At 38.7% G+C, this 26628-nt stretch overlaps 1 protein-coding gene across 12 annotated transcripts in view; it reads right to left on the bottom strand.

Moving 5' to 3' along the window:
• The window catches only part of CNKSR2 (connector enhancer of kinase suppressor of Ras 2), a 369272-nt gene that overhangs the window by 127379 nt on the left and 215265 nt on the right, over nucleotides 1-26628 (bottom strand). For all 12 annotated transcript variants that reach the window (XR_012160437.1, XR_012160435.1, XR_012160434.1 and 9 more), the window contains 4 exons: nucleotides 20878-21011; nucleotides 16816-17027; nucleotides 8391-8480; nucleotides 6410-6624 (listed from right to left, as the gene is read on the bottom strand). Coding sequence is in view for 9 of the 12 variants with exons in the window: in XM_073357190.2 (XP_073213291.1) it covers nucleotides 6410-6624; nucleotides 8391-8480; nucleotides 16816-17027; nucleotides 20878-21011 (651 nt within the window). In the remaining 3 variants the exon portion in view is untranslated. The remainder of the gene's footprint in view (nucleotides 1-6409; nucleotides 6625-8390; nucleotides 8481-16815; nucleotides 17028-20877; nucleotides 21012-26628) is intronic.

Here is a 26628-nt window from a genome sequence, read left to right as displayed (position 1 = left end):
TTTATTTTATTTTAACACATAAATGGTAGTTATGTGCTTTTGAATTATAATGAACATTGCTAATTACTATTACCAGCTTTATTTACAGGACAGTAGTGTATAATTTATGTAGGCAATAATCCAATTTGTCAATGTAGGTTTTTTTGTCATGCATTTTTTTTTCTTGAAGAGACATGTACAGAACCAGCTAAAAGCAAAATGATAGAGCCAGTGCCATAGAACCAGCTGGCTCTATCTGTGAATAACCAGCAACATACAAAATGAACACAGCACATATTAAATGGATTAAACACTGGCTAACTAATAGGTCTCAAAATGTAACTGTAAGTGAGGAATGACTGCATGGATTTCTAGGGATCCTATGTTATGTGACACTTATCAATGACCTATAAATAAACATACAGTCATCACTGAGATAGTTTCCAGACGACATAAAAATTGGGGAGTGGCAAATAATAAGGATAGATTAGTGATACAGAGTGATTTGGATCACTTGGTAAGCTAAGTGCAATAAAAAAACCTGTTTCGATACACCCATATATAAGGTCATACATCTAGGAATAAACAATGCAGACCATACTTACAAGATGGGGGATTCTATCCTGGGAAGCAGATTTGGGAGTCATGGTGGGTAATCAGCTGAACATGCTTCCAATGTGATGCATGGCCAAAATGCAGTGATTCTCAACCTGCAGCCCACTTGCAGCCCAATCAGCACACTGCAGCCCATGTGACATCCTTGGGGCCATACAAGTAGTATTGGATGCAGCCCACAATGGTAAATAGGTTGAGAACCACTGCGCTAATGTAATCCTTGGATGCATAAATAGGGACTCTCAAGCAGGAGTAGGGAATTATATTACCTTTGTATTTGGCACGTGTGACTGCTACTGAAATACTCTATCCAGTTTTGGTGTCCACACTTCAAGAAGGATGCTGACAAATTGACAGGGTTCAGAGAAGAGTCATGTGAATGATTAAAGGAATAGAAAACATGCCTTATAATGAGAAACCAGAAGAACTCAATCTGTTTAGTTTATCAGAGAGAAGGTTAAGGTGTGACTTGATAAGTACCTACTTGGGGAACAGAAATCTGATAATAGAAGGCTCTTCAATCTAGTAGACAAAGGTATAACTAGGTCCAATGTCTGGAAGTTGAAGCTAGAAATAAGGCACAGATAATATTCAGACTAGAAATAAGGCACAACATTTTAAGTGGATGTAATAATTAACCTTTGGAACAACTTATCATGAGTTGTGGTGGATTCTCCATCACTGGAAATTTCTAAATCAAGACTTGATCTTTGAACTGGAGCATATCTTTTAGACAATCAAAATTATTGGACTTGAAGCAAGAATTAATTCATGAAAGTCCAATTGCATGTGTTATGAGGAGGTCAGAGTAAATGATCACAATGGTCGATTTTTGCTCTTAAAAATCTATGAATCAAGTACTCTGTAGATAACTGATGGTTCACAGATCACCATTGTGACGTTGCACCTTTATAGAAATATGCTTATGAGTGTAAATATGACACAACTGGAATATGTGTTATGCTAGATATGTACCATATCTTTGCAAATGTTATGTTCTACTGAATGTATTCATCCTATTCATATGCATGTATCATTTTTATATCTGAAGTTCTGAGCGTTCACTCTATGCTTGTATTTAAAGTGTTTGCTTTAGGTAACACATAAAGCAGATTTGGTCAACATAGTGTTAAGGGGTTATTCAAGTAATTGGGAGTACTTAGCTAACAACAGACCTTGAGAGATGCCAATCCACATCTGAGCTTTCCTGGGAACATTCAAACTAACATGTAAACAATGACATCGGCCTGTAAAGAACTGAGTCATGCATGGACATGTGACTTGCCCATGTGACTCCAAATCTTCATCTTGTAGCTGTGATTCTGCACAGGAGAACCCAAGGGGTTTCCACCTACAAAAGAAAGACTATATAAGGCCCTGGGAAACCCCTCCATTTTGTCATCAGCTGGCTCAAGAGATAGCCTCTCCACCCCAAAGAGATGCCTGAAAGAAACTGGAACAAAGGTCAGTAACTACGGGGGTGTGAGTGATTGCTGGACCCAGACTAGGAAGGAGTCTAGTCTGTCAAAGAAGCTTATTGGAACATCTCTGAGGGTGAGATTTACCTGCATTTAGTTTTCTACTGTATTAGGCTTAGATTTGCGTGTTTTTGTTCTATTTTGCTTGGTAATTTACTTTGTTCTGTCTGTTATTACTTGGAACCACTTAAATCCTACTTTTTATATTTAACAAAATCACTTTTTACTTATTAATTAACCCAGAGCAAGTAATTAATTCCTGGGGGGAGCAAACAGCTGTGCATATTTCTCTATCAGTGTTATAGAAGACGAACAATTTATGAGTTTACCCTGTATAAGCTTTATATAGAGTAAAACGGATTTATTTGGGGTTTGGATTCCATTGGGAACTCGGTATCTGGGTCTTGGAGACAGGAGCACTTCTTAAGCTGGTTTCAGTCAAGCCTGCAGCTTTTGTGGGACGTGGTTCACACCTGGGTCTGTGTTTGTGCAGGCTAGCGTGTCTGGCACAACCAGGCAATGTACTGAAATCCCAAGCTGCCAGGGAAAACAGGCTTAGAGGTAGCCTCAGCACATCAGGTGGCAGTCCCAAGGGGGTTTCTGTGACACAGCCCATCACAACCATTTGAGGACATATGGTCTATTGTTTATCATGCAATGTTTTAAAAGTATTTGTCCTTAAAATGTACATGTGCACCCACATGCATGCATGCACACATACACATAACTTCTTGTACAGTATGGACTTCATGCCCATTATTTTCTTCAGGAACTAGAAAGCAGAAGTTTTGCCAGCTTTCAAGACAGCTATTACTTTCATACATACCCTCAGTATAAGTAAGAAGTGGCAAAATCTAAGTATTTAAGGAAAATGCTAATTGAAACCACACAATTATGAGTGAAGAAGCAAGTTTATCACCTTAGTTTAATTAAGCAGTATAACAGACAATGCTGTAATCATAAACAATATTTTCAGAACTATGACCTAAAAGTATTTATAAAATTTTATTCCTCTGAAGAGATTTCCATTTTACTCTTCTGCCAATATTTCCTCTGTTGTACCTACATTACTAGTACAATTTTCAGGGCCTACCATTTAATACACAGAATTTTCAATGTCTTCAAAGTGCAGCTCCTCTCTACAAAGCAACACCAAAGATGGTGTTGTGTGAAGGATTCCATGTTTGTCTCTTTCCTTCTCAGCTTCACTGCTAGTAACAGATTCTGGAAGCCACATTACACCCTTACTTATGTAGGACGTCAAGCACTCTATTTCACAATTGCTTAATGAAAAACAGATAGACCAGAAGTGGCCAAACTATGGCCCATGGGCCGCATCTGGCCCACCAGCCATTTTAATCTGGACCTCGAGCTCCCGCTGTGGAGCGGGGTCTGGGGTGGGCTTGCCCCACTCCGACGCTCCAGCTGGAGAGCAGGGTCGGGGGCCACTCCGTGTGGCTCCCAGAAGCAGTGGCATGACCCCCCTCCGGCTCCTACACGGAGGTGCAGCCAGGCGGCTTTGCTGCACGCTGCCCTGTCCGCAGGCACCGTCCCTGAAGCTCCCATTGGCCGCGGTTCCTGGCAATGGGAGCTGTGGAGGCGGTGCTTGGGGCAGGGCAGCATATGGAGCAGAGCCGCCTGGCTGCACTTCCATGTAGGAGCCGGAGGGGGGACATGCCGCTGCTTCCAGGAGCTGCTTGAGGTAAGTGCACCCCGAGCCACCACCCCCATGTCCCAACTCCCTGCCCCAGCCCTGATCCCCCTCCTGCCCTCTGAACCCCTTCGTCCCAGGCCAGAGCACCCTACTGTACCCCAAACCCATCATCCCCAGCCCCACCCCAGAGTCTGCACCTCCAGCTGGAGCCCTCCTCCTTCCCCCGCCCCCACCTGCCCCAGCCTCGAGCCCCCTCCTGCATGCTGCACTCCTCATTTCTGGCCCCACCCTGGAGCCTGCACTCCTAGCCAGAGCCCTCACCCCATCCCCGCACCCCAACCCCAATTTTGTGAGCATTCATGGCCCGCCATACAATTTCTATACCCAGATGTGGCCCTCACGCCAAAAAGTTTGCCCACCCCTGAGATAGACCGTACTGTGTGGTAACAAGGTGCAGCTTAAGCTGTTTTCCTCCATCTCAGAGCTGGAACACCAAGGAGACACAGGGTCTACGTGTTTCTAGCATTCTGAATAAACAACTCCCCTTGTGTTTACTATATCTCAGTCCTGTCTCTTCTTTTTTTGACAGACATGTACAATCTCCCTGAAGGCTAATGGCACTACATAGGTATCCTTTCTGGCAATTATACATAAGCAATAAAGACTTTAGATTCATTTTCAAATTTTGGTAGAGTTTGTGGTGCTACAGACAGAAAAAACACATTTTTGGAAACTAAGCAAATTGGATATGGAAACTAAGCAAATGGATTTTGGAAACTAAGCAAATTTTGGTGCTACAGCCAGAAAAAACACATTTTTGGAAACTAAGCAAACTGATAGACAACAATCATGGAACCCCAAAATAGCATTTTTCAAAAGAGACCCACACTTAAAATATGTATATAAAGAAAGGAGAGCATCAAATGGAGAAAAGTGGTGAATGCAGAAAAAAATGCGCATTATAAGAAGAACATAAGAAGAGGTGCTGAAAATTCATTACACTTGTAAAGACAGAAAAATTGCAACTTCGAACTTCCCAATTTTCAATACATTTGATTTTAAGGTTTCTTGGCTTGATTTATATTTCTGCTAGCACTGGCTGCAGACATGAGGAAGGGGATACAATTTATAAAATTTACGTACATAGAAGAGTGCAATAAAGCAATCTGACTTCACAACCCGTTAGATGAATCATTTGTTTCTACTTTCATTGATTACTCAGAGATGACAGTTTATGGACTTAATGTGTATTGCTCTAAAGGTGACACTGCAAGATGTTAGCATGAGATAAGGCAAAACACCAACTGCATGTGGATTAACATACCAGGAAAGCACATTCATTGCTCCTGTGGATCCTGTTAATTAAAGTGAACCATGAGTAGCTCTACTGTACCACATCTATAAGACCTTTCTTGAAAATGATCAGACTTGTATACACAGTAGCATCAAAGGAAGTATTAAAATTAATGGGCCAGATGATCAGATGATGTAAATCATTGTTGCACCATTGACTTCAATTAAACTATATCAACTGACAACTGCTGAGGATCTGGCCCAGTGTGCTATAAGAGGAGAACAGAGCACCTGTTTCCTACTAGTCTCAGTGGAGCTCCATCTGCTGTGAACACACACCATCACAGCAGAAATTGGGATCAAGCCACAACAACAGATCCCATGCATACTGACATTCTAGATTATGGCTCTTTTCCTGATATATGAAAATAACAGCAATTAGTTTGATAACCCTGCTGTAGAACTTATTTGCTTCTCCTTTGGAGGAATACAGTAAGCCTAAGCAGTTTATTTTTGCTATGCTCCTTCCACCCGGAGAACACAGCTATTTAGCTCAAAAATAAAAAAGTTGTGAATACATTTGTTTTCCTCCTTTAAATGTACTCAAATGAATTATTAGCAGTAATACACTTCAAACGAATGTATGAAACAAGAAGAAAATCCCATGGTATGAGATTAATTGCTGATCAAGTTTCACTTTTGGTGGAGGTATATTATGTTCCTCTACTCTGTATTAAGACCTAAACATTTAATATTTAGTAGTTATTGTGGGTGGAAAAATGATAGCAGGTCCAAAACATCTTCCTATTTTCTAACAAATACTTCATTTTTGGACATACCTAGAAGTTACTGATTTATCTGACATCCCACATCAAATTCAACACTCTTCTCTTTCAGTGTCACTTGAGTTACTGAGGGCTATATGCTAAAAGCAGCTACAGACTTTAGGATTCTTCTTAATCAAAAATAAAAAAAAAAACCCCTCAGTTTTTCCCACTATTTTATCAATCCTTTCCAGGTCATATCAATCATAGACATAGTAATATGCCTAATGATATCTGACATATGAAATCACAGTTAAATATATACTTGAATGATGATCAGATGAGATCCTTACGCAAAGGCTGGCAAGATAAAGATGTAAAACACTATTTCAAACATAATCCCCTTTAGGATCATGAGTTGATTTTAAACACAGTTGTAGATATATCCATTCCCCAGTCTGTAAGATTAAAATCAGAATTCCAAAAGATGCGGGGAAGAGGGCACAATTATAGTGAGAACTGTAACAACTGAAATAGGATCAAACAGAAAAGGGTGCAATAAGCAATATTAAAAAGTCACAAGCCGGTCTCCCATCATCATCATGCATCTTGTTATTTTTACTCACATGGTAGTAGGTGGTGTCTGGCCCAGGTGTACCAATGACTTCTTGTCTTAATGAATCCATTTGTAAACTAGGCAGCAAGGAGTAATGACTTGGACTACTATTCTTGTCTCCTTTCTTTTTGGATTTTTTCCCTGTATCCTTTTTGCTGTTCCTTTGAAACATATAGTCATCTTGAGCTATTTTCTCATTGCTCATATAGCGAAGTAATGAATTTTCTATTGAAAAAGTAATAAAAGACTGAATTGCAAATCATTTAATAAATGCCACTACTTCTTCCTAAATATACTGCACTTTACTGTTGCTAAGGTTTACTGTCATTTTTGAAGTCTTTAGCTCTGCCTCATAAAACAAAATGTATTCCAAAAATTATTTGTATGTTGTGAATATATTAACATAGCAATAGTTCTTTTGGGATGGACAAGGATTCATGTCAAGATTCATGTCAAAGAAACTAGAAAAAAAATCACTTGCCCTCTTCTCCCAAATACACAGCTATTACTTTATTATGACATCTGCAGTCTTGTTCTTAGAACAATACCCTTAATGAAAATAGATCACAGATGAATATGGTGGTGTATATTTTGCATTGACTATTTCACTTTACCTTGTTCTCCCTCTGGTTTCTAGCCATTTGTTGAGTTTCATCTTACATTTGGACAGCAAGCTTCTTAGGATAGGGACAGCTTTTTAATTGTGTGTGCACCAAGCATAGGCTTCTGATCCTTGAATACTAAACACCACCACAATACAAATAATTCCTTTTTGTAGTGGTAAGACAAACTAAGCTAGTGGTCTTTTGCTGCATACAGTAAGCTATATCCATTTTTTTTATTAGTGTATCATTGAGGTTTAAGAGTTAGCAATACTACAGCCTCAGAACTTCAAATTACAAGATGTGAACATAAAACAATGATGGGGTAAGAACAGTTTGTTAAAACATTGGTCGGTTTGTTTACCTGCCGCGTCCGCAGGTTTGGCCGATCGCGGGTCCCACTGGCTGCGGTTTGCCACACCAGGCCAATGGGGGCTGCAGGAAGGGCGGCCAGCACATCCCTCAGCCCACATCACTTCCTGCAGCCCCCATTGGCCTGGAGCAGCGAACCGTGGCCAGTGGGAACCGCGATTGGCTGAACCTGCGGACGTGGCAGGTAAACAAACCGGCCAGGCCCACCAGGGGCTTTCCCTGAACAAGCAGTGGACCACAGTTGAGAACCACTTCCCTAGATAGTATGCTTCTCTGGGTTGGGACCATGTCTTCATGTATTGGTATAGTGCTTAGCACAATGCAGTCTCTGGGTCCTACTGTGATAAAAACATTCAGCAATGGGCATGTTTTAAATTTGTTTTGCCTTGGGCTCAATATATGGGCAACTGGGTGAAATTCTATGGCCTGTTATACAGACAGTCAGACTAGATGTTCTGATTGTCCCTTCTGGCCTTAAAGTCTGTGAATGTATTGGATGGAGGCACAGTGGAATTCTGCAGCTGAACCTTTTATCTGGGAACATTTCATCTCCGACCAGTTTCTAGCTGAGCCCTCCTAGCTCCCCCTGGGATGTTTTCCAGCCAAAAATAACAATCCATCAAGCTAAGTGGATTTAAAATATCCACATTAATTGTGTATCATAACAGTAAAACGAATTAACTATCATTTTATGGAATTTTGGGGCCAATTTCTAAAAGAGAATCAGATGGCACTATGTTCAAATAATGCAATGTCAATATAATGAAACACGGCCAAACTGAATTGGTACCCCTCTGCTGTGTAGCTTCCTCAGGCCTTATACGGAGAACATGGGGATGAGCAAAAATAAAGTATACATAATGAAAAATGGGAACACTCCAAGATTATGTTAACAGAAATCCACATGTTAAGGGAGGAACCAAATGAGGTCTTGACTTAAGGAAAGCTCCTTACAGTTTAAGTGATGCTAAGAAAAACACACAGCATTGCACAATATTAGTGTCCCAGGTCACTTACCTCTCCTACTATCTCTTTTTATCTTATTGGGATCTTCATAATCCCCTACCCAGTTATATTCCACTGGCATAGAGATAGGTCTTAGTTTGCCTAAAACAGAGAAAAAATGGTGTCATGCCACCTTCTTACAATGTCTTGTATAACTCAAAATATTTTGAATGAAGTGTTAATATGTATGTTAATCCTACAAGGCTAATTATTTATGGGAATAGATCCAGTATATCCTCTGGACAAGAGGTTAAAACACAAATTCATTCAGTCCATTATTGTTAATGGTCTAAGTGGAAGTTAAGTATTCCATGGAATTTTTCAAAAATGTTAGGAAATAACCCCACTAACAGAGAAAAAATCCCTCTCAGTAACATCAGACTTAAAACTCAAGGTTTAGAAGGAGCTTCTTCCAAGCACATAAAGGCTTCCAAGTCATTTCCACTTAGCATCTGTTAATTACTCTGTAATACAATTTGAGATATAGAGAGAATTGTTTTATGCCCTATGTGAAATGAGCTTTTGGTCTCAGACTAACTGATATCAGATCTGTGTCCATATCACAAAAATATTACCACAAATGGCCACTTTGCGTCTGTCTTAGTAGATACATCAGTGGCTGAATGGGCATGGAAACAACTATTTCAAAGCTCAAATGTAGCCTCTCTCGGTGAAGCATTTCACCCACCCCAAAACACAGCATATTAAGTCTTGAAAATTCACTCACATTTTAGAAGACAACAACAGAAAAGAGACAGATCAAATTATTATACTTAAAAGTTTTAATTTGAGAGCCATGGGGGTATTTTCAAAAAATGTTGTGAACTGTCACTCCTTTTAAGAAAGTTCCACAAGTACAGACATTGGTCAATGGAAAGGAGTTTTGCACAACCTAATTACTAGCTATTTAAGGAGATCTGAAATATTCAACAAGTTAAATAATGTACTGATACAAGATAGCAATGCGACCTCATGGCGTATAATTCAATATCTGGCAGTCCAAAAACAAAAACGTTTTAAACCCTTTTACAAACAGAATGAATTCTTACTTTTGCTTACCAATCCATTAGTCACAATGCATAACAGTATGAATATAACTTTAGTCTCAAAACACAGCAACATTAAAATGAAAATAACCTGGAAAGTTTTATTCATTGACATTACTAGAAAGACTTCTGTAAATAAATATATAGGAAGACAAGATATACAATTTGTCAGGGCTGAAACCCCACTCTGTCACTTTGAGTACAGAAGGTGAGGACCCACAAGGATTTTAAAAATTAATACTTGCCACTCCAGGCTTGTATTAAACTCCCAACATTACAGCTTTTCTCTGACCTTGGCTTGGTAAACGCTGCCACTACCTAAATGAAAAAAAAACCCTTGGACCCAAGAAGGAGCACTTGGGAATTCCTTCCTGTGGGCTACCCTCAAGCCCTTTCACCCCCACATCCCGGAAAGAGCTGAGAAAGAAAACAAGAAAATTAGCTGTTCCTACCAGCTAATCAAACAACATGCACAAACCTCTTAGGACACCAAAAATCCAATCCTGTTCTTAAAAAAGGTAAATTTTATTAAAAACAAAAAGGAAGAAAATACATCTGGAACTTAAGCTTTTGCTAGATTTTAAAAGAGCAATTCTAAAAATTAAGCACCCAAAATAGCTTTCTTGGGGGTTAGCTTAAAGTTTATAAGCAAACAAAAGCATCTGGGGTTAGCACAGAGGAGTCCACAAGCCTTAAAAAATAAACAAAAATAAACCTAATTGCATCTTCCTAAACATTCCTAAATTATTTATATATTTGGGTTGTTAAAAGTAGTTCTAGATATGATCTGATAGTTTTCATATCTGGTTCAAACTTTACACAGCATCCCTGCTGCCCGCCTCTTCAGCCCAGAGAAAACAACAGGCAAAGGGAAAGTTTCTTTCCCAATTCTAAAAAGTTCTAGCCTTCCCATTGGCTCTTTTGGTCAGGTGCCCACATTTTTTTTTCTTTACCTGGGGGACTTTTTAACCCTTTACAGGTAAAGCAAGTAGAGAACAGCTACCAAGAGGGATTTTACAGCTAACTGGCTGGGTGGGTGTCCATCAAAGGGAGCTACCCCCTCACCCTCTCCCTCACATACACACACACTTCATTTATCACACAGTTATACCGAAAACAAATATTCAAGCATGTCTGTCAAGCTATTCAAGTAAGTCATGTATGGAATTATTAAAATCACGCTATGCGTTTTGTACACTGCAAGGGTTATTTATAATCCTCAAAAATAAATAAGACAGCATAGAGGAATATCTTTAAAAAAAGTTCTGTATTGTCAATGGGCACAAATCGGGGAAGTATCTCTATTCAGGAAATCGTTTAAATACTGTACCTGCTTAACTTTAAGCATATGCTTAAATCCCCTTGAAGTTACTGCTTCACTGAAACACATGCTTAAGTGCTTTCCTGAATAGGGCTAGTGTTGAACTGATGCCTATATTAGCCTCCTATATTGATACAATTAAGAATTTTCATGGTTAATTCTCTGGAAATATAAACATTTCTCTTCTGTGCTGCACTGTACTGAACTCAAACCACACTATACAAAAAATACTGCATCTATCACAACAAGACTTTTTGTAAAGCTGTAATAAAAAACAGGTAGGTCTGCTCATTACCAAGGTCCACATTCATAACAAATGTTTTCTCTAGATACTGATTTCTAAAGCTCCATATTTATTCATAAATGAACTATCCATTGGATTGCCTAAATTATCTCCTTCCCATGATAGCAAATTTCATTCATCTTCCTACTCTGCCAATCTCCTCTTCAATTCACATGGATCCTTTACATCTACTTCCTCTAAAGAACATTCTCAAGGAAACTTCTAATTTGGGATGTAAGCTGAAGCTCTCAGAGGTCAATTAGCAATAACTGTATGGTAGCTGCCAGTCAGTAATAGAGAACCAGTCAGAAATCTATCCTTTAAAATTGTCAAAAAAACAATTCCCTCATTCCTGAATAATAGCTAAGTCTTTTTGATCTCAACTGAAGCAGCAGGCCCAAAGGCATTTAAAAATGATTTTATCATATTACTGATTATGAGCTTGTGCTGAAAATAATTAATGCTCTGGACTCTCCAACTCCATTTGGCATGCACCAGTAATTCACCACAAAACAAAACAAATTGTTTTGGTTTACACATTTCTGTGAAATTACCATGTCATGTTCATATGCCACATATAAACCCTGTGTTGATAAAGTACGTGTGGAAAGCTTTGGAGGCATTTGAGTGACTGGAACTTCAATACACTTAAAAAATAAGTACATTTTAACTAATAAACTCTGAAGGGATTGAACAGTATGGTGTACACAAGAAAAACAAATTAAAATAAAACCAACTTACAAAGATGAAAGGCTCTATAGAAGGATTAAATAACCCCACTGTTTCCCAGTGCTAACTATGATCCACATATTTATAGCTCAGTTCTTAGAGTGGAAACTTGGAAAAGTATCATGCAGCATAATAATGGACCCCGGGCAGATCTTTAAGCATCCCAGTGTTTCTATGCACCTGAACTTTGGCCATCTCTACTCTAGTGCTGTGGCATTCTAATGCAGCTCAGGATGTGACTGCACTCTGAAATTATAATAAATGAAACATCCAATTTTAATAGCTGTAACTAAGTTGATGTAATGCCCTGAATATTTTAGAGAGCCATGTGAGATGTAACAGAAAATGTGCACATAGTTCAAAATTAGAGGGATGATGAGAATTTTGCAGAAGGATTTATTTGCTGTGATATTTTGAACCAAGAAGAGGTATTGCACCAGCCTCACAAAAGCGATACCCAGTAGCAAGACACTGTAGTACATACCCATTCATTATGATGCATAGGTATAAATAGCAATTTAAGCATCTGACTTAGAAGAGGGCACAGTCGGGCAACATAGCTCAGTTAAAAGGCAACATAACTACCTTTCTGAGCTAATACAATGGTCAATAGAGAAGTGAAGTGAAAAGTTATTACCCCAGTTTCTTTTAATGATATACAGATGTTGGGCTTTTTTCATAAGAGTATAATCACATTATGATTAGAAAATGAACTATAATTCTCTAGCTAAGACAACACCTTAACAAAACAATGAGCGCTACTTTCCCCTCCACCCATGTTAGAAACACCATAAGAAAATATGCATATGCCTGTTTTTATCTAAAATAACATGGAGTTGTCCCACTGCAACAACAATCTAATTCTAAGTAAGAATGCCAAGGGCAAAGAATAATCTCTGTAGTCTGCTCCTTTGGGCCAGTGTAGGCTAGCTACAATATATTCAGTCTTTGAGAGAAAATAATGTTCATGTGGTTCAGGCCAGCATACTAGAGAATTTGATAATCAACACCAATTACTGATTTGAGATACATAGAAAATTCACCTACAGTCTTTCTAGAGGCTATTTTAGATGGAGAATGTATTTGAACTACATTTTATTTTGACAGGTTTCAGAGTAACAGCCGTGTTAGTCTGTATTCGCAAAAAGAAAAGGAGTACTTGTGGCACCTTAGAGACTAACCAATTTATTTGAGCATAAGCCTTCGTGAGCTACAGCTCACTTCATCGGATGCATACTGTGCAAATGTTTCCAAAGTATGCATCTGATGAAGTGAGCTGTAGCTCACAAAAGCTTATGCTCAAATAAATTGGTTAGTCTCTAAAGTGCCACAAGTACTCCTTTACATTTTATTTTGACACTGATCTTAATAATAACTGGCTTAGGGCAGGTGGAGGGGAAATAAGTGAGAAGAAGCTTTAATCATTTAGGCCTGAATCCTGCAAATGCTCTGTGAACTATTCTTATGCTTAAAGTTAAATACATGCATAAGTGTTTGTAGGGCTTTGACCCTTAAAATATAGTGACAATTCTTTTCAGTAGAATAAAAAATTAAGCATCAACATGTACGTGGAAATGTAGTTTGTTTCAGCATTTTGGGGAAAATTGTTGACAAACACTCAAAAATAAGTAGAATTTGTGAAGAGCAAAAATCTGGTGCACACAAATATATCTCAATGATAGCATTTCTCTGTCTGATCAGCTTAGTTTAGAAAAGTATTCTCTGAAACCAATGCACCCATGAAATAATTCTTATATATCTGGGATCATATTGGAAAGTTTTCTTTTTAAATAAAGTGAATGAATGGAGCTACAGAGGAATTGCAAAGTACTGTATTGTCACACGTTTTACTTACTACAGAGGAAATTATTATTCTCAAAACACTAAGGGCCATGCTCATTCACCCCCATGAAAGAACAGAGGGAAATAAAATCAGAGGCAATAATGATAGGGTCAGCGGAACATGACAGAATAAATGCCACTCCCTGCATTCACAGCATCATTCAAATATCTGCACCTTACATCCACTGTTGGGTGGTTAAACACATTCAACGCAATGGTCACCCAACGTATACTTTTTAAAAAAATTAATGCTGCAACATGTGTGTTGCTCCAGTAGACTGGAGCCACACAAACATTCATATGGTATTTTTGCTAAGCAGTTTAGGTTTTAAAGGTCCTTACGCTTCATGCTGCCAACATTCCCTTTGGCTGCTATAACTGCTATAAATGATGTTGGTCCCTCAGTTACAGGAGCAGCAAGCAGGTGGGAATTATTACTGCTTTGAAAAAGAAATTCGGAGGGATCCTAGACTACCCCACCCGACAATTTTTATTTTATATATAGAGAACAATCACTTGCTTCTCCTTGTTTTGACTCTTTCCTTTAAAAAAAATAAAGTGAGGGCTGGGATAAAACTGACAATAACTGTCTTTAAGGATGCTCCAGGGCTCGTCTCCTCCACTCTTATCTTTTTAAAAGGCACACTCTGCAAACAGATGCATCTTCATGAAAATGCATCCTTTAATATTCTGTATGTGTATTACACCAAGTCCTGAGAATATTTTATACAGCTTGAGATCAGTTTGTACCTTCTCTCTCAAAGGATTTCAAAAGCTTGGCTGCAATCAAGGCCTCAGTATGGTGTACCGAATCTGTGTATTGTGATAAATTAATTCTATTTTGTCTTTTGCTCAAAAGGAAGGTGGTGTCAAGGATACCATAGTTATGCCAACATGCAGCTTACATTAAACTTAATAATTAAAATAGAACAGCAAATGCATTGAACAGTATTCAATAATGTGCTCAGCTAAAATTGCAGCTGTCAGGGTTCCCTCCCTACTTTGAACTCGAGGGTACAGATGTGGGGACACACATCAAAGACCCCCTAAACTTATTTCTACCAGCTTAGGTTAAAAACTTCCCCAAGGCACAAATTCTTCCTTGTTCTTAGAACGGTATCGCTGCCACCACCAAGTGAGTTAGACAAAGATTTAGGAAAAGGACCACTTGAAGTTCCTGTTTCCCCAAATTATCCCCCCAATCCCCTTCACCCCCTTTCCTGGGGAGGCTTGAGAGTAAACAACGTGAGCACAGACCAGACCCTTGGGTTTTTAGGACACTAAAAAACCCAATCAGATTCTTAAAACAGAACTTTTATTGTAAAGAAAAAAAAAGTAAAAGAAACACCTCTGTAAAATCAGGATGTAAGGTAATTTTACAGGGTAGTAAGATTTAAAATACAGAGGATTCCCCTCTAGGCAAAACTTTAAAGTTACAAAAAAACAGGAATAAACCTTCCTCTTAGCATAGGGAAAACAGAAGATACTCTAACGCAGTGCTTCTCAAAGCCGGTCCGCCGATTTTTCAGGGAAAGCCCCTTTCACGCCAGACCAGTTTGTTTACCTGCTGCGTCCGCAGGTTCGGCCGATCGTGGTTCCCATGGGCCGCGATTTGCCGCTCCAGACCAATGGGGGCTGCAGGAAGCAGCGCAGGTCAAGGTACATGCTGGCCACCGCTTCCAGCAGCCCCCATTGGCCTGGAATGGCGAACCGCGGCCAGTGGGAACCGCGATCGGCCGAACCTGCAGACGCAGCAGGTAAATAAACCGGTTCAGTGCGCTGGAGCTTTCCCTGAACAAGCGGCGGACTGGCTTTGAGAACCACTGCTCTAATGCATTTCCTTTCTATTACTCACTATTTCTGTAATTTTAGATGTATCATTCAGTAGGAGCTGGATTACTTGTTTGGTCTCTCTCTTTGTCTCCGGAGAGAACAACAAAAGCCCAAACAAAAACCTTCCCCCCACCCAGATTTGAAAGTATCTTCTTTCCCCATTGGTCCTTCTGGTCAGGTGTTAACTAGGTTAATGGAACTGATTAACCCTTTACAAGTAAAGGAGGGATTTTATGCTACCCTTAGCTGTATGTTTATGACAACAGCCATCAAAACATCTTGTTAAGGGCAGTCTGATTCTCTACACAGCAGTTATGCTCATTACATTCTGATTATTTTTTGGAGACAGACAAAACTTAGTTGAATTCCTCTTTTGACAAAGTAAAGGTATGAGAGTGATAGCATATATGTGAGGGAGTGGGTACAAACTAATTTGTCTCTGAAATGGCTCAATTTGCTTCATCACTACATTGTAGTGGTGAAAACCCCACTGGTGTAAGCCCTGTCTGAATTTGGGCAGTGAGGAAAATGTCACAAATAGATGCCTCAGTTGGACCTAAAACAGAAAGTGTATGGCCCTATATGATACCTGGGGACTCCCTCCTAACTTCTTTCCACGCCATGGCAACTTCTCAATTTTCAGCAGGAACAAAACCAAAGTTCTTCTGTTCCAAAGCTGTGAAAATGTACTACTTCAACTAATGCAGAAGCTCCAGTAGTGTGATAGCTCTACGGATTATAGCCGGGGTTTTCAAAGGAGACTAAGGGTGTTAGGTGATCAACTCCAATTGGTATTTCTTTGGAAGTCCCGCCCTATATCTTCTTTGGGCCAGCCACTAGAGGGAGACATGAACAGGTCTGAAATTCGATCCAGCAGAGCGCAATAGTGTTGTGTATACACACACACACCTGTTTGCACACTCCATATTACTAGATGAAGTGTTGTTGTAACCATATTGGTCCCAGCTTCACATCAAGACCTGAAGATGAGCTTGTCTCTTTTGCCAACAGAAGTTGGTCCAATAAAAGATGTTACCTCACCAACCCTTTCTCATTACTAGATAGACATATTCATAGAGTGTAGAGGAATACTGAGTACCTGCATGCTGGAACAATATATTAACCTCAGAAAAATTGTTTGACAATCATCATAAAGAATAAGGTATTGGACTAATCTCCCACTTTTTATGCCTTAAGTCATTCAGTAGGGTTTTTTGATACACGATATCAAAAGCTTTTAGCCTGAGATCTTTCCGTAATAAAATTCATAGAAAATCAGATGGATATGCACATGTTTTCTGTTTCAAAAAGAAACATAAACCAACAAATTTACTAAAACTAAACAAGGGGATTTGGATTATCCTTATTAGAACAATGCCATACCGTACGTTGGAGTGCTCTCTCTCCTCCCAGAGCCGCCTGTTCTTCCTTTCTCATATTCATAGCAGTATAAGACTGCATCTTCTTCAACCACATTAAAGCGCTTCCGATATTCCTGGTCAAGAAATGAATTTGGAGATTCGGAACCCTTATGAACTGGCTTGCCCACTATATGTCTGCCAATATCATCACATGGAAGATTTCCCTTTTCATCCCTGTAGTAAATGAGAGAGATTTTGAATGAATCGAGATAGGACTTTTTTTTTGTCTTGAACATATTTTTAAGAGTGTGGGCGCATATCAATATTTATATGATCAAGAAATAGGTCATATTGACTAGAGCCATGATCTTTGGGGGCTGCAGTACTATGCAAGCTGTTCCATATATCTCTGGTAATTCACTTCAATTGCAACCTGAATTTACTCCTTCCTAGTCTTAAAAATAGCCTGAATTCTGGATATGTTGCAAAGCCCATCTATCATTCTTGGTCTTTTGAGAAGGGAGGTGGACAATGAGGGCTTAGATGTTCTGCACGGTAAACTACTATTTGGATTTTTTTTAAACTAGCATTTTCTGTTTTCAGATTAGGAGATGATGCTTGCTTTATTCTTTTATAATCAATTTTTAATGTGTCAAGGCTCCTGGCGTCATGAATAGATGACTTTATGTTGTAAATAAACATTGATTAAGTATACAGAATCCGAGAGAAGTGTGCCACTTACTGGGTCACTGACAGCTTCTCCTGCATGCCTCAGATTGTCCTTCAAAGTCACCCTTCAAAAAACTGACCAGACCAGATCCTGTTTAGTTTTTGAGATGTGATGGTATATTAATGTATCGATAGCCACCAAGTACTCCATGAACTCCTTAGCTTGAGTGATGAAAAGATTGTTTCTGGAGTTCATAAACCCACATTCTATCCCTACTTATGACGAAGTCCTGGGTAATCAGAGGATGAGGTAAAATGACACCAGAAGTCCTAAACCCATCTAAGACAGCTAAGCCCCACCCTTATACACAGTATACCCCACCCTTATATACAGTAGTCAAAAGAATAGCAAACTTCACACATTCTTTCTTTGGGAAATGTATGTAGTCTCTTTAGCTCCAAAAACAAAGACCTCTACTATAAAGAAGAATCGTTTCAGTTAGTTGTGGTAGAGTTTATAGCTTCTTTGCAGGCATTGTAAAGAGTCTGGGATCACAAAAGGAATCACCTTAAGCTCAAGTTTTTGGAGCTGAAGTTCCTCATTTCTAACTCTCATGCCTCACATGCGCAGTTCAGCTAGTGACTCTGTTTGCTGCCATAATTTGTTACATACTGACACCCAACTGCTGAATATGAACCTCAGATGTTTATGCCAAAATTTTGCTTCACTGCATTTGGTGTGAGAGAAATATATATAAGTATTGGCTAACTGGGCCTATGAAAATATGTTGGATGGGTAACTCTGTTCAAATAGAATATATAAATTCTAAATGACTGAACCACAAAGAAGATAAGCCCCAGTACTGTTCCAACTAAACATTCTCTAGTTTCACTGGTAACTCTTGTCTCTGCTGTTTGTGGATATAGTCAGACCCCACGGTGGTATGGCTACAGAGATATATACTATACATTGAAGCAGTGAATCCCTATTATTTTTCAGTAGCAAAAGAATTATTGCTTTTGTTGTAGTCAACTAAGAACGCAAACAGTAACAGCAACCCAGGAGAGCGGCACCAAGCTATTTGATGGTACACAAAATAAAAATAAAGAGATGCATAAATACATATAATTATAGACAAAAGTCTGCTAAAATGCCAGAACACATCTTTCAATCAAGTCATATTATGCAATATATTATGTGATGGGTTTGTGAAGTGAAATACAGTTCAATAGGATTAAGCTGACAAAAAGATTACAGAAATGCACAGCTTAATCATGCAATAAGCTTAGTTTTTTAGGTGCATTGAACTGATAAGTAATTGATATAGTATTTCATTAGTGTCGGTTCACACACCAACACTACCATGATTTTTTTTATATGTCTAGAATAAATCATATAAAGGATGAATTTTAAACATCACAACTTCTGTGATAGATGGGTTATCAGCTGTTGAAGTAGGATTGCACATTAAAAATGCTGTGCAAAACCAATTTATTTTCTCATTTAATAAAAATAACATAGTAAAAGAAACAGAGCTAGATGTATGATAAGCAGTTTATAGGCCTTACTTCTCTGAGCCCAGAAACATATTTTAGCTTCAGTTTCAAAGATAAAAGATTGATAGTCTATAACTGTAAGGTTTACATCTAAAGAGAAACCTGAAGAACTCTGACTGCTTTTCTTTTAGCCTAAAGTGTTTAGAATTAAATCTTTGAGGCCTGAAGATAATTTTTCTGAGGGCACAATGTTCTTTCTGTAGCACTTGCATAGAGATATGGTGACAAGATGAATTAATGACATGTTTATTCCCTATGGGCATTTCAAACAAATTAGAAGAAAAAATCCTTAATGAGAAACTACCTGTACTGTCTGTCATTTTTTAAAGACACAGATTGGAATAATTGTTTAAGCAGGAGCTAGCTATGCTGCATACTACATAAAGTGGCAGCACATAGCATTTTTTCTAAAAGTGAATGATAGACTAGGTAAGACAATGGAGTGACCAGGAATGAATTACAAGATTCAATTCAGGGCTTCATAGAAGAATTGTGACATCATCAAAACCATGAACAAGACATTCAGTATTCTGACTCAGAAGGTTTTCAGTATCTCTGAAGAATAAAGGGTTTCTCATAAATGCACCATTCTATCCCCCGGCCAGTTTAAGTTGCCATTCACCTCACCCTGGGATAACCCATAAGAAAGCCTTGTCAGCATCAGGCAACACATCTTATCAACTGGCTGGAAGAGTCACTGTTGAGTGACTCTAATCACCCCTAAGGAAATATGCACATTGCTCTCCCAACAAAGCCCAGTAAATGTAACAAAAGACTGCTAGGAAAAAAGGCTTTTTAATCACTATTTGGTCATATAATGTTCTATACACACTAATACCAAAACATTTTAAGAAAAATCTGTTACTCTGAATTATGTTCTATTGCTATTCTCACTGTGTATTTTAAGGTATCTGTATGGCTTACAATGCATATTTTACAAATGTATTTATATGCTTTAATGTCCATATAGGATTATTGGAGAGGAATAACAGGGTATACTGCGGTAGCACACTGAATTGGATGAGTGGTAATAGGACAGTGTGATAAACCGAAGGATGAACCTGCTGCTCCTCTTCTGACTCCTAACTTCAGCTCAGTCAGAAGGAAAAGGTTCTGTGACACAGAGGAGGACAGATGGAGACTTGAAGGGACAGTGATGAAGGTGGCTGTTTCAGCTCAGAGTGGCATATATATTTATGGAACAATTGGGTAGCTACAAAATATAGAATGTAAGTCATACCTCAAATATTGTCCTAGCAATTTGCTCCAATGATGTTATATAAAACGTAACTAAAAAAGGAATTACCCTGGCTGTAGAAAAGTAGCAATCTATTGCAGGAAGAGCCTCTCCCTTTAGCTCAAGCTATAGAAATTCACATTTTTAGCTATGGAGTGTTCCAGTTCAATCCCTGTCATTGGCCAAGGTGGTGGACATCACAGACACAAAGTGTCTTTCTACTTTTGCTTCAAGGTTCAAGACAATCTTTCATTACTAGGGATTAGGATGACACCATCATGGGGTAGATTAGCCCACATCTACCTACTCTGGGGGTCTTGCACCTCTTTCTGAAACAAATGGTGTGGACCACTGCAGGGGGCACAATGCTGGACCAAACAGATCATGGGTCTGATCCAGTGTAGTCACTCTTATATTTCTAACAACTAGTCAAACTCTATGGGTAAATATCGGAGGCCTCGTCCTCCAATCCATATACATGAATACGTACTTTTAACAAGTGTAATCATTTTTCTTTTCTTTAACTATTGTCTTAAACTTGTTTGAATGCTCAGTCTTTTACAAGTGCCATTCTTTGTCCATAAACTGTATGAACCTGCAACATCATCACTGGCTTTTTACCTGGGAACATAAGGCTCTGCTGGAGGAGGGGGTATGTAGAGATCCTGGAGTGCTGAACTGTCTCTTTTAGTGGGTGTGCTGATCGTGCTGGATGGTGTAGCAATGCTGCTTGTAGGGCTTCTAGGAATAAGTGGCTGGTTAAAATAAAAAGAGAAAAAAAACACATGGGTATCTATTATATCTAGCATATTCTTATTTTCACATTAAAATTAAAGACAAACTTTACATACACTGATAAAATAAAACCTAAAAATAAATACTTTTGATATTATATGGTTGTTTTAAACTATCTGAAAAACTATTCATATTAAAGAGAAAGGGATATTCACAAACTATAAAAGGGACATGACCTATGCTTGTGAAACAGACTCCTCCTCCTGTCCTTTCTCCTTCCCTCTTCCTTAGTACAAGCTACTCTATTGCCAGTGCCCATAAAAATAATCATGTAGGGACACCACTGGAAGCTTCACTAATGTAAGTTACCCAGAAGCTAGTGACTTGTTTAAACTCTAGAGTTTACAATAAAGGTTGTATAGGTATGTATTAAAAATTATGTCATTTAAATTAAAAAATACCAGCGCTATTATGTAAGAAATATCTGTGGAAGTTTCAGTTTTTCTACAACTTTGGATTCTGTAGCTCTGACTTCATATTTTATAAGCAGAAATATTGTGATACAGAGCAAATGGGAGTCTATTATTCTTCACTCTTCAGGGCACATTTCCACCAAATAACACTTCACATGTTTTTTAGCATTTATTACCCTACCTAAGCCTTAGTCAGGCAGTGAACACCTCCCTTTCAGACTATGCCTGGATTGTAGCTACCACTCCAGCCGAGCTTGGTGTTCTCTCTCTCTCTCACTAGCTCTGATTAACAGCCCCATCACTTCTCACATCTCTTTCTCTGAGTGAGAGAGAGAAGTCCAATGAACGAAATAAGAGACACTCCAGTTTGTTCAGCCTCACAATATTTCTGCTGACTAGCGTTAAGTTTGGGCTTTTATGCTAACTACACTCACAAAAGAAAGCAAATGCCATTATTTTGATCCATGCTGAGTAATTCTAATATTAAAAATGCGTTGTTTTTTATTTTGTTTTGATTTTAAAGCGCTCGCTCTCTTTCCATTTGTTAAAAATAAATGCCTTGAAGAATAAATCTTACAGGCTTGAAAGTACACAGTGGTCATGACAGCTATGGATTCCTCACGTACATCAGTGCTTTAGGACACAACTTTTTCATGTTGTACTTAGAACAGAAAAGCTATGAGCTCAGGCTAAAAGGACAGTATGCATAGAAGTCACTTCTGCAAGCTCTGTAAAGAATAAATTGTGACAGGTCAATGGGGCAGTCTGTAAAGAGTAATCAGCTCTCCTTCCCCATATATTAATCATGACACCTCTGCAGTGTACCTAGACTACAGCAAATCCTGAGGGTTTAACAACAGACCTTCTTCCAAATTCTGGCCTTCTGTAAGAGAGCAATGAGCTGCTGTCTTCTTGCTAAACCAATTAGACTTTTCAATCTTTCACAATAGTAATTGGATACATCAAAAATTGTCTGCATATTACTGTAGTATTTCCTTTTTGCATCTTTAAATATTATTAGAATAATGTGTGCCATTTAGGATATCTGAAACATCTTACAAACATGAATGGAAATCCTGTGTCACAGGATATCTTCAAAATGTTATTTGGGGGTGGTATTGTGTTAGACTTCATTCTGGAATTTTTGTTGGTACAGTATTAATCTTGCAATACGTTTTTGGAATATTAACTTGATGACTACTTTTAAATCCTGTCCTGCTAACTCTTAGTGATTTTTACCTTTAGACAATGACAAATTGAAGTGTTGGCTAATTTTATTGCTAGTTAGTTATTCTAAAACCGCTAGAATAAATATGAGTCCCTCACAGTTTGAATATGTAAAAAAAAGAAAAAAACAAAACAAACTACAGCCTCCATTTGAGGGAGGTTGGGCAGGGAGAGAAAGACATACAGAGGAAGGAACAGATAAAAGACCATATGAGTATTAAAAACAAGCATGAGCCTGAAATCCGTTTCAGGAATTCTAAAAACCCCTCCTGAACCAAGGCAACAGAAATCTCATCACTGAAGATTTCAACCATGAAAACTAACTCTGAATCCCTGAACCATCTACTAAAGCAAAGTATTTTATTTCCTTTCTAATGGATGCTCAATATGGGAAGTGCCTTTTCAGGCTTACTGAGTGTGATGGGGAGTAAACTTTCCCTCCAGGCCACTGCCAGTTGGCACCCCAGTGGCCTTGATTCACTAGCCTGCAGGTGCAGGGAGGAACTGGCTAACAGTTTCCCTGTGTGTTGGCCTAGCTGACACTCCAGGCCTCATATATGTTTGTGAGACAGACCCAGCTTCTGATAAAGCTATTTGGTTGCAACCTGGCAGTCCTGCAGCTTCATAGCAGGTGGTACAAAATTTGGTTAAGGCAATCCAGGTTTATTAGTTGGTTTGCTGTTCAGAATAGTTCTGATAATGGACTCTGGATATTTGATGGGTTCATGAGTCTTTAAGAATGAGAGATTTCAGTCTCTTCACTGTTCAGGTGAGCCAGTGGAAACTCTGATCTTGTCTTGGAAAATGTTATATTCAGTCCATCAGAGACGAGTGTGTGTGTATGTGCGCACATCCTGCTGACTGGGGTTGGGGGTCTGAAGATAACTTGAGGGAAACCCTTGGTTTCCATGTTGGGCAGCTGAACTTGGGCTATGGTATCAGAGTTGCTTTTTGAGTGAATTCTCCAGGCATCTGAGCAACTCTAGTGTCTTGCTGGACAGTAGCTTGTCTAGCTCTCCCAAGATGACATGGGTTTTTTTAAGAAGGTCAAGAACTATAAGTAGAGTGTACAACATCAAGCACAAAGCTTGGGAGTAGTGTTCCACAATAGATCTGGAAGTGTCCTACCCTTGCCACCTTTGGGTCAGGTTGTAAAATTCACCTCGTCAGCTTATTCCATAAAAGCAGAGTAGAAGAAAAACCTGGCAGTGTGCATAGAAGTAGAAGCCCACTTTTAAACAAAAGGAATGGAAAAGTGAAACAAATTGTCCCTGCCAGATGTTTGTCACTGTTTTCAACAGATATGACAACAACAAACCCTTCAAAAATGTGTTCAAATTGGGCCACCTGGCAGCAGTTCAGCAAGCTGGTACTTCTTTGTAGTGGCTGCCATCTTGTGCTACAGAAGCTCAACTTTCTTTAAAAAAAAAATTATAGACTTAAGGTCCTTATGGCTATGAAGATAACCTTTCAAATGAGAAGTAAAAGCAGCTGATAATGGGATGAAAAGCAGAGCCTGAAAACAGATTGGAACAAGAGCTGTTAGGTATGAGCTGCTTTCACATTCTAGCTCAGTGGGATGTTAAACTTGAGGCCTAATTCTGACAATTCTCAGAATGTTCAGTGTTTAAACATCAGAATTCTGGATAGAGATCCAAGCATGCAACAAAGGAAGAGGACTAAATGAATGGCATAACATATTAGCGGTACAAATGAGTGGAGCTTTGATTGTAGGCCGAGTCTTGCAGAGTACAACTACTTTCATCCACTCTCTCTCTCCCCGCTACGTTCAACCACAGAGGATCTCAAAGCATTTTACAAACATTAATAAATAAAGCTTCACAACATCCTTGAAATGAAGGTAAGGAAAAACTGCAATGACGTACATTGTTTCCCGTACAATGGGACTTGCAGAATCTAGAAGAAAGCAAAATCTTTTTCACAGCTTCCTTCTATGTTATCAGAAGTGATCCTGTCACTAAGATCCTTATGATAAAGGATACATTAAGACAAGCTGAGGCAGCTTACTCAAAACATTTCATGCACACACATACACATGCTAGTGCCAGACAAAACCAATGATGAAATACAGTATACTCCCTCCAAATATTTCCACTTTGGTTGTGTCTGGGACTGCCATTTTCACCTAATTGTTTCTCTATCATTGCCTGGAACTTGCAATGTTGCAATCAGTGCCATTCTGTAGACTAGGAGGGAGTGCTCACCTAGTAACACTATTAAAATCCTTCCATCTCCAGAGACCAAACACGTTACCAATTGTATTCCTTGGACTAATAGTGAAGTTCAAAGTTAGGATGGTTAGAGAAATGGTGATACTGTGTGTGTGTCCACACACAAACACATGTAAACACAGAGAATCATAGTAGTCAAGTAGTAATAAACAAACTCTAGAAGAAAGGTATATAACTTTTAAAAATACAAGTTAAACCAACACAAAGTTTTAGGTAGTAATATTTTTTTACAGTGTCTTCAACAGTAAACAATTGTGTTTTGGTCATAAGAAATAATTTATTGAATAAAACATTCCTAAGAAACTACATTGTTTACACATTTCAGTCTATTTCAGCATGCAACTAAGAAATGAAGAGGTAATGAAACATTGTATAAAAAACTCTTTGTAGGAAATCTGGTCAGAATCCATTTAAACAACACTAGAGAGAGTGCCAAGCTCCTATGTAGTTAAAAGACAACTAGGCAACTAAATATCCTACAGATTACAGGGATTTATTTAAATTTAATGATTAAAACTCTAATTTCATGAATTTAATCACAAATAACTGACAAAAACAGAACAAATGTTATCACTAGAGGAATGCAGAGGCAATATAAGCAAATTAACAAAGCGGGGTGGGGGGGAAGGGGAGAATGATAAATAATCAAAGTAGAATTTCCTCTCCAACCTCAGATAAGGAAAAACTTAAAGATCATAAGAATGGCCACACTAGGTCAGACCAATGGTCCATTTAGCCCAGCATCCTGTTTTCCGACAGTGGTCAATACCAGGTGCTTCAGAAGGAATGAACAGAACAGGCAATCATTGAGTTATCCATCCCCTGTCATCCATTCCCAGCTTCTGGTAATCAGAGCCTTGGGACACCCAGAGCATGGGGTTGTATCCCTGACCATTTGGCTAATGACTATTGATATGAGTATTGATGGACCTATCCTCCATGAACTTATCTAGTTCTTTTTTGAACTCCATTAAACTTTTCGCCTTCACAACATCCCCTGGCAAAGAATTCCACATGTTGACTATGTGTTGTGTGAAGAAATACTTCCTTTTGTTTGTTTTAAACCTGCTGGCTGGGTGATCCCTGGTTCATTAGTTATGTGAAGGAGTAAATAATACTTCCTTATTCAATTTCTCCACACCAGTCATGATTTTATACAACTCTATCATATCCCCCCTTAGTTGTCTCTTTTCCAAGCTGAAAAGTCCCAGTCTTTTTAATCTCTCCTCATTCAGAAGCTGTTCCATACCCCTAATCATTTTTGTTGCCCTTCTCTGCACCTTTTCCAATTAGAAGATATCTTTTTTGAGGTGGGGTGACCAGAACTTTACTCAGTATTCAAGGTGTGGGCACACCATAGATTTATATAGTGGCATGATGATATTTTCTGTCTTATTATCTACCCCCTTCCTAATGGTTCCTAACATTGTTAGCTTTTTTGACTGCCATTGAACTTTGAGAAGATGTTTTCAGAGAACTATCCACAATGACTTCAAGATGTCTTTTCTTTCAGCAAAGAAGCTGGAGAGTTGAGTACAGCAAAAGTGAATATGTAACCACAAATGAAGTTCTAAAGCCTCAGAACCTTGCATGAATAGCTACTAAAAATCCTTTACCAACAGCCTTAGCGGTGCACAGAGTAGTACAATACATTATTTAAAAATGAACAAAATCAGTCATCCAAA

Source organism: Lepidochelys kempii, chromosome 1, assembly GCF_965140285.1.
Source record: "Lepidochelys kempii isolate rLepKem1 chromosome 1, rLepKem1.hap1, whole genome shotgun sequence".
NCBI classification, from domain to species: Eukaryota; Metazoa; Chordata; order Testudines; family Cheloniidae; genus Lepidochelys; species Lepidochelys kempii.
Note: the sequence above shows the minus strand (reverse complement) of the source record. Positions and strands in the feature narration are given on the sequence as shown.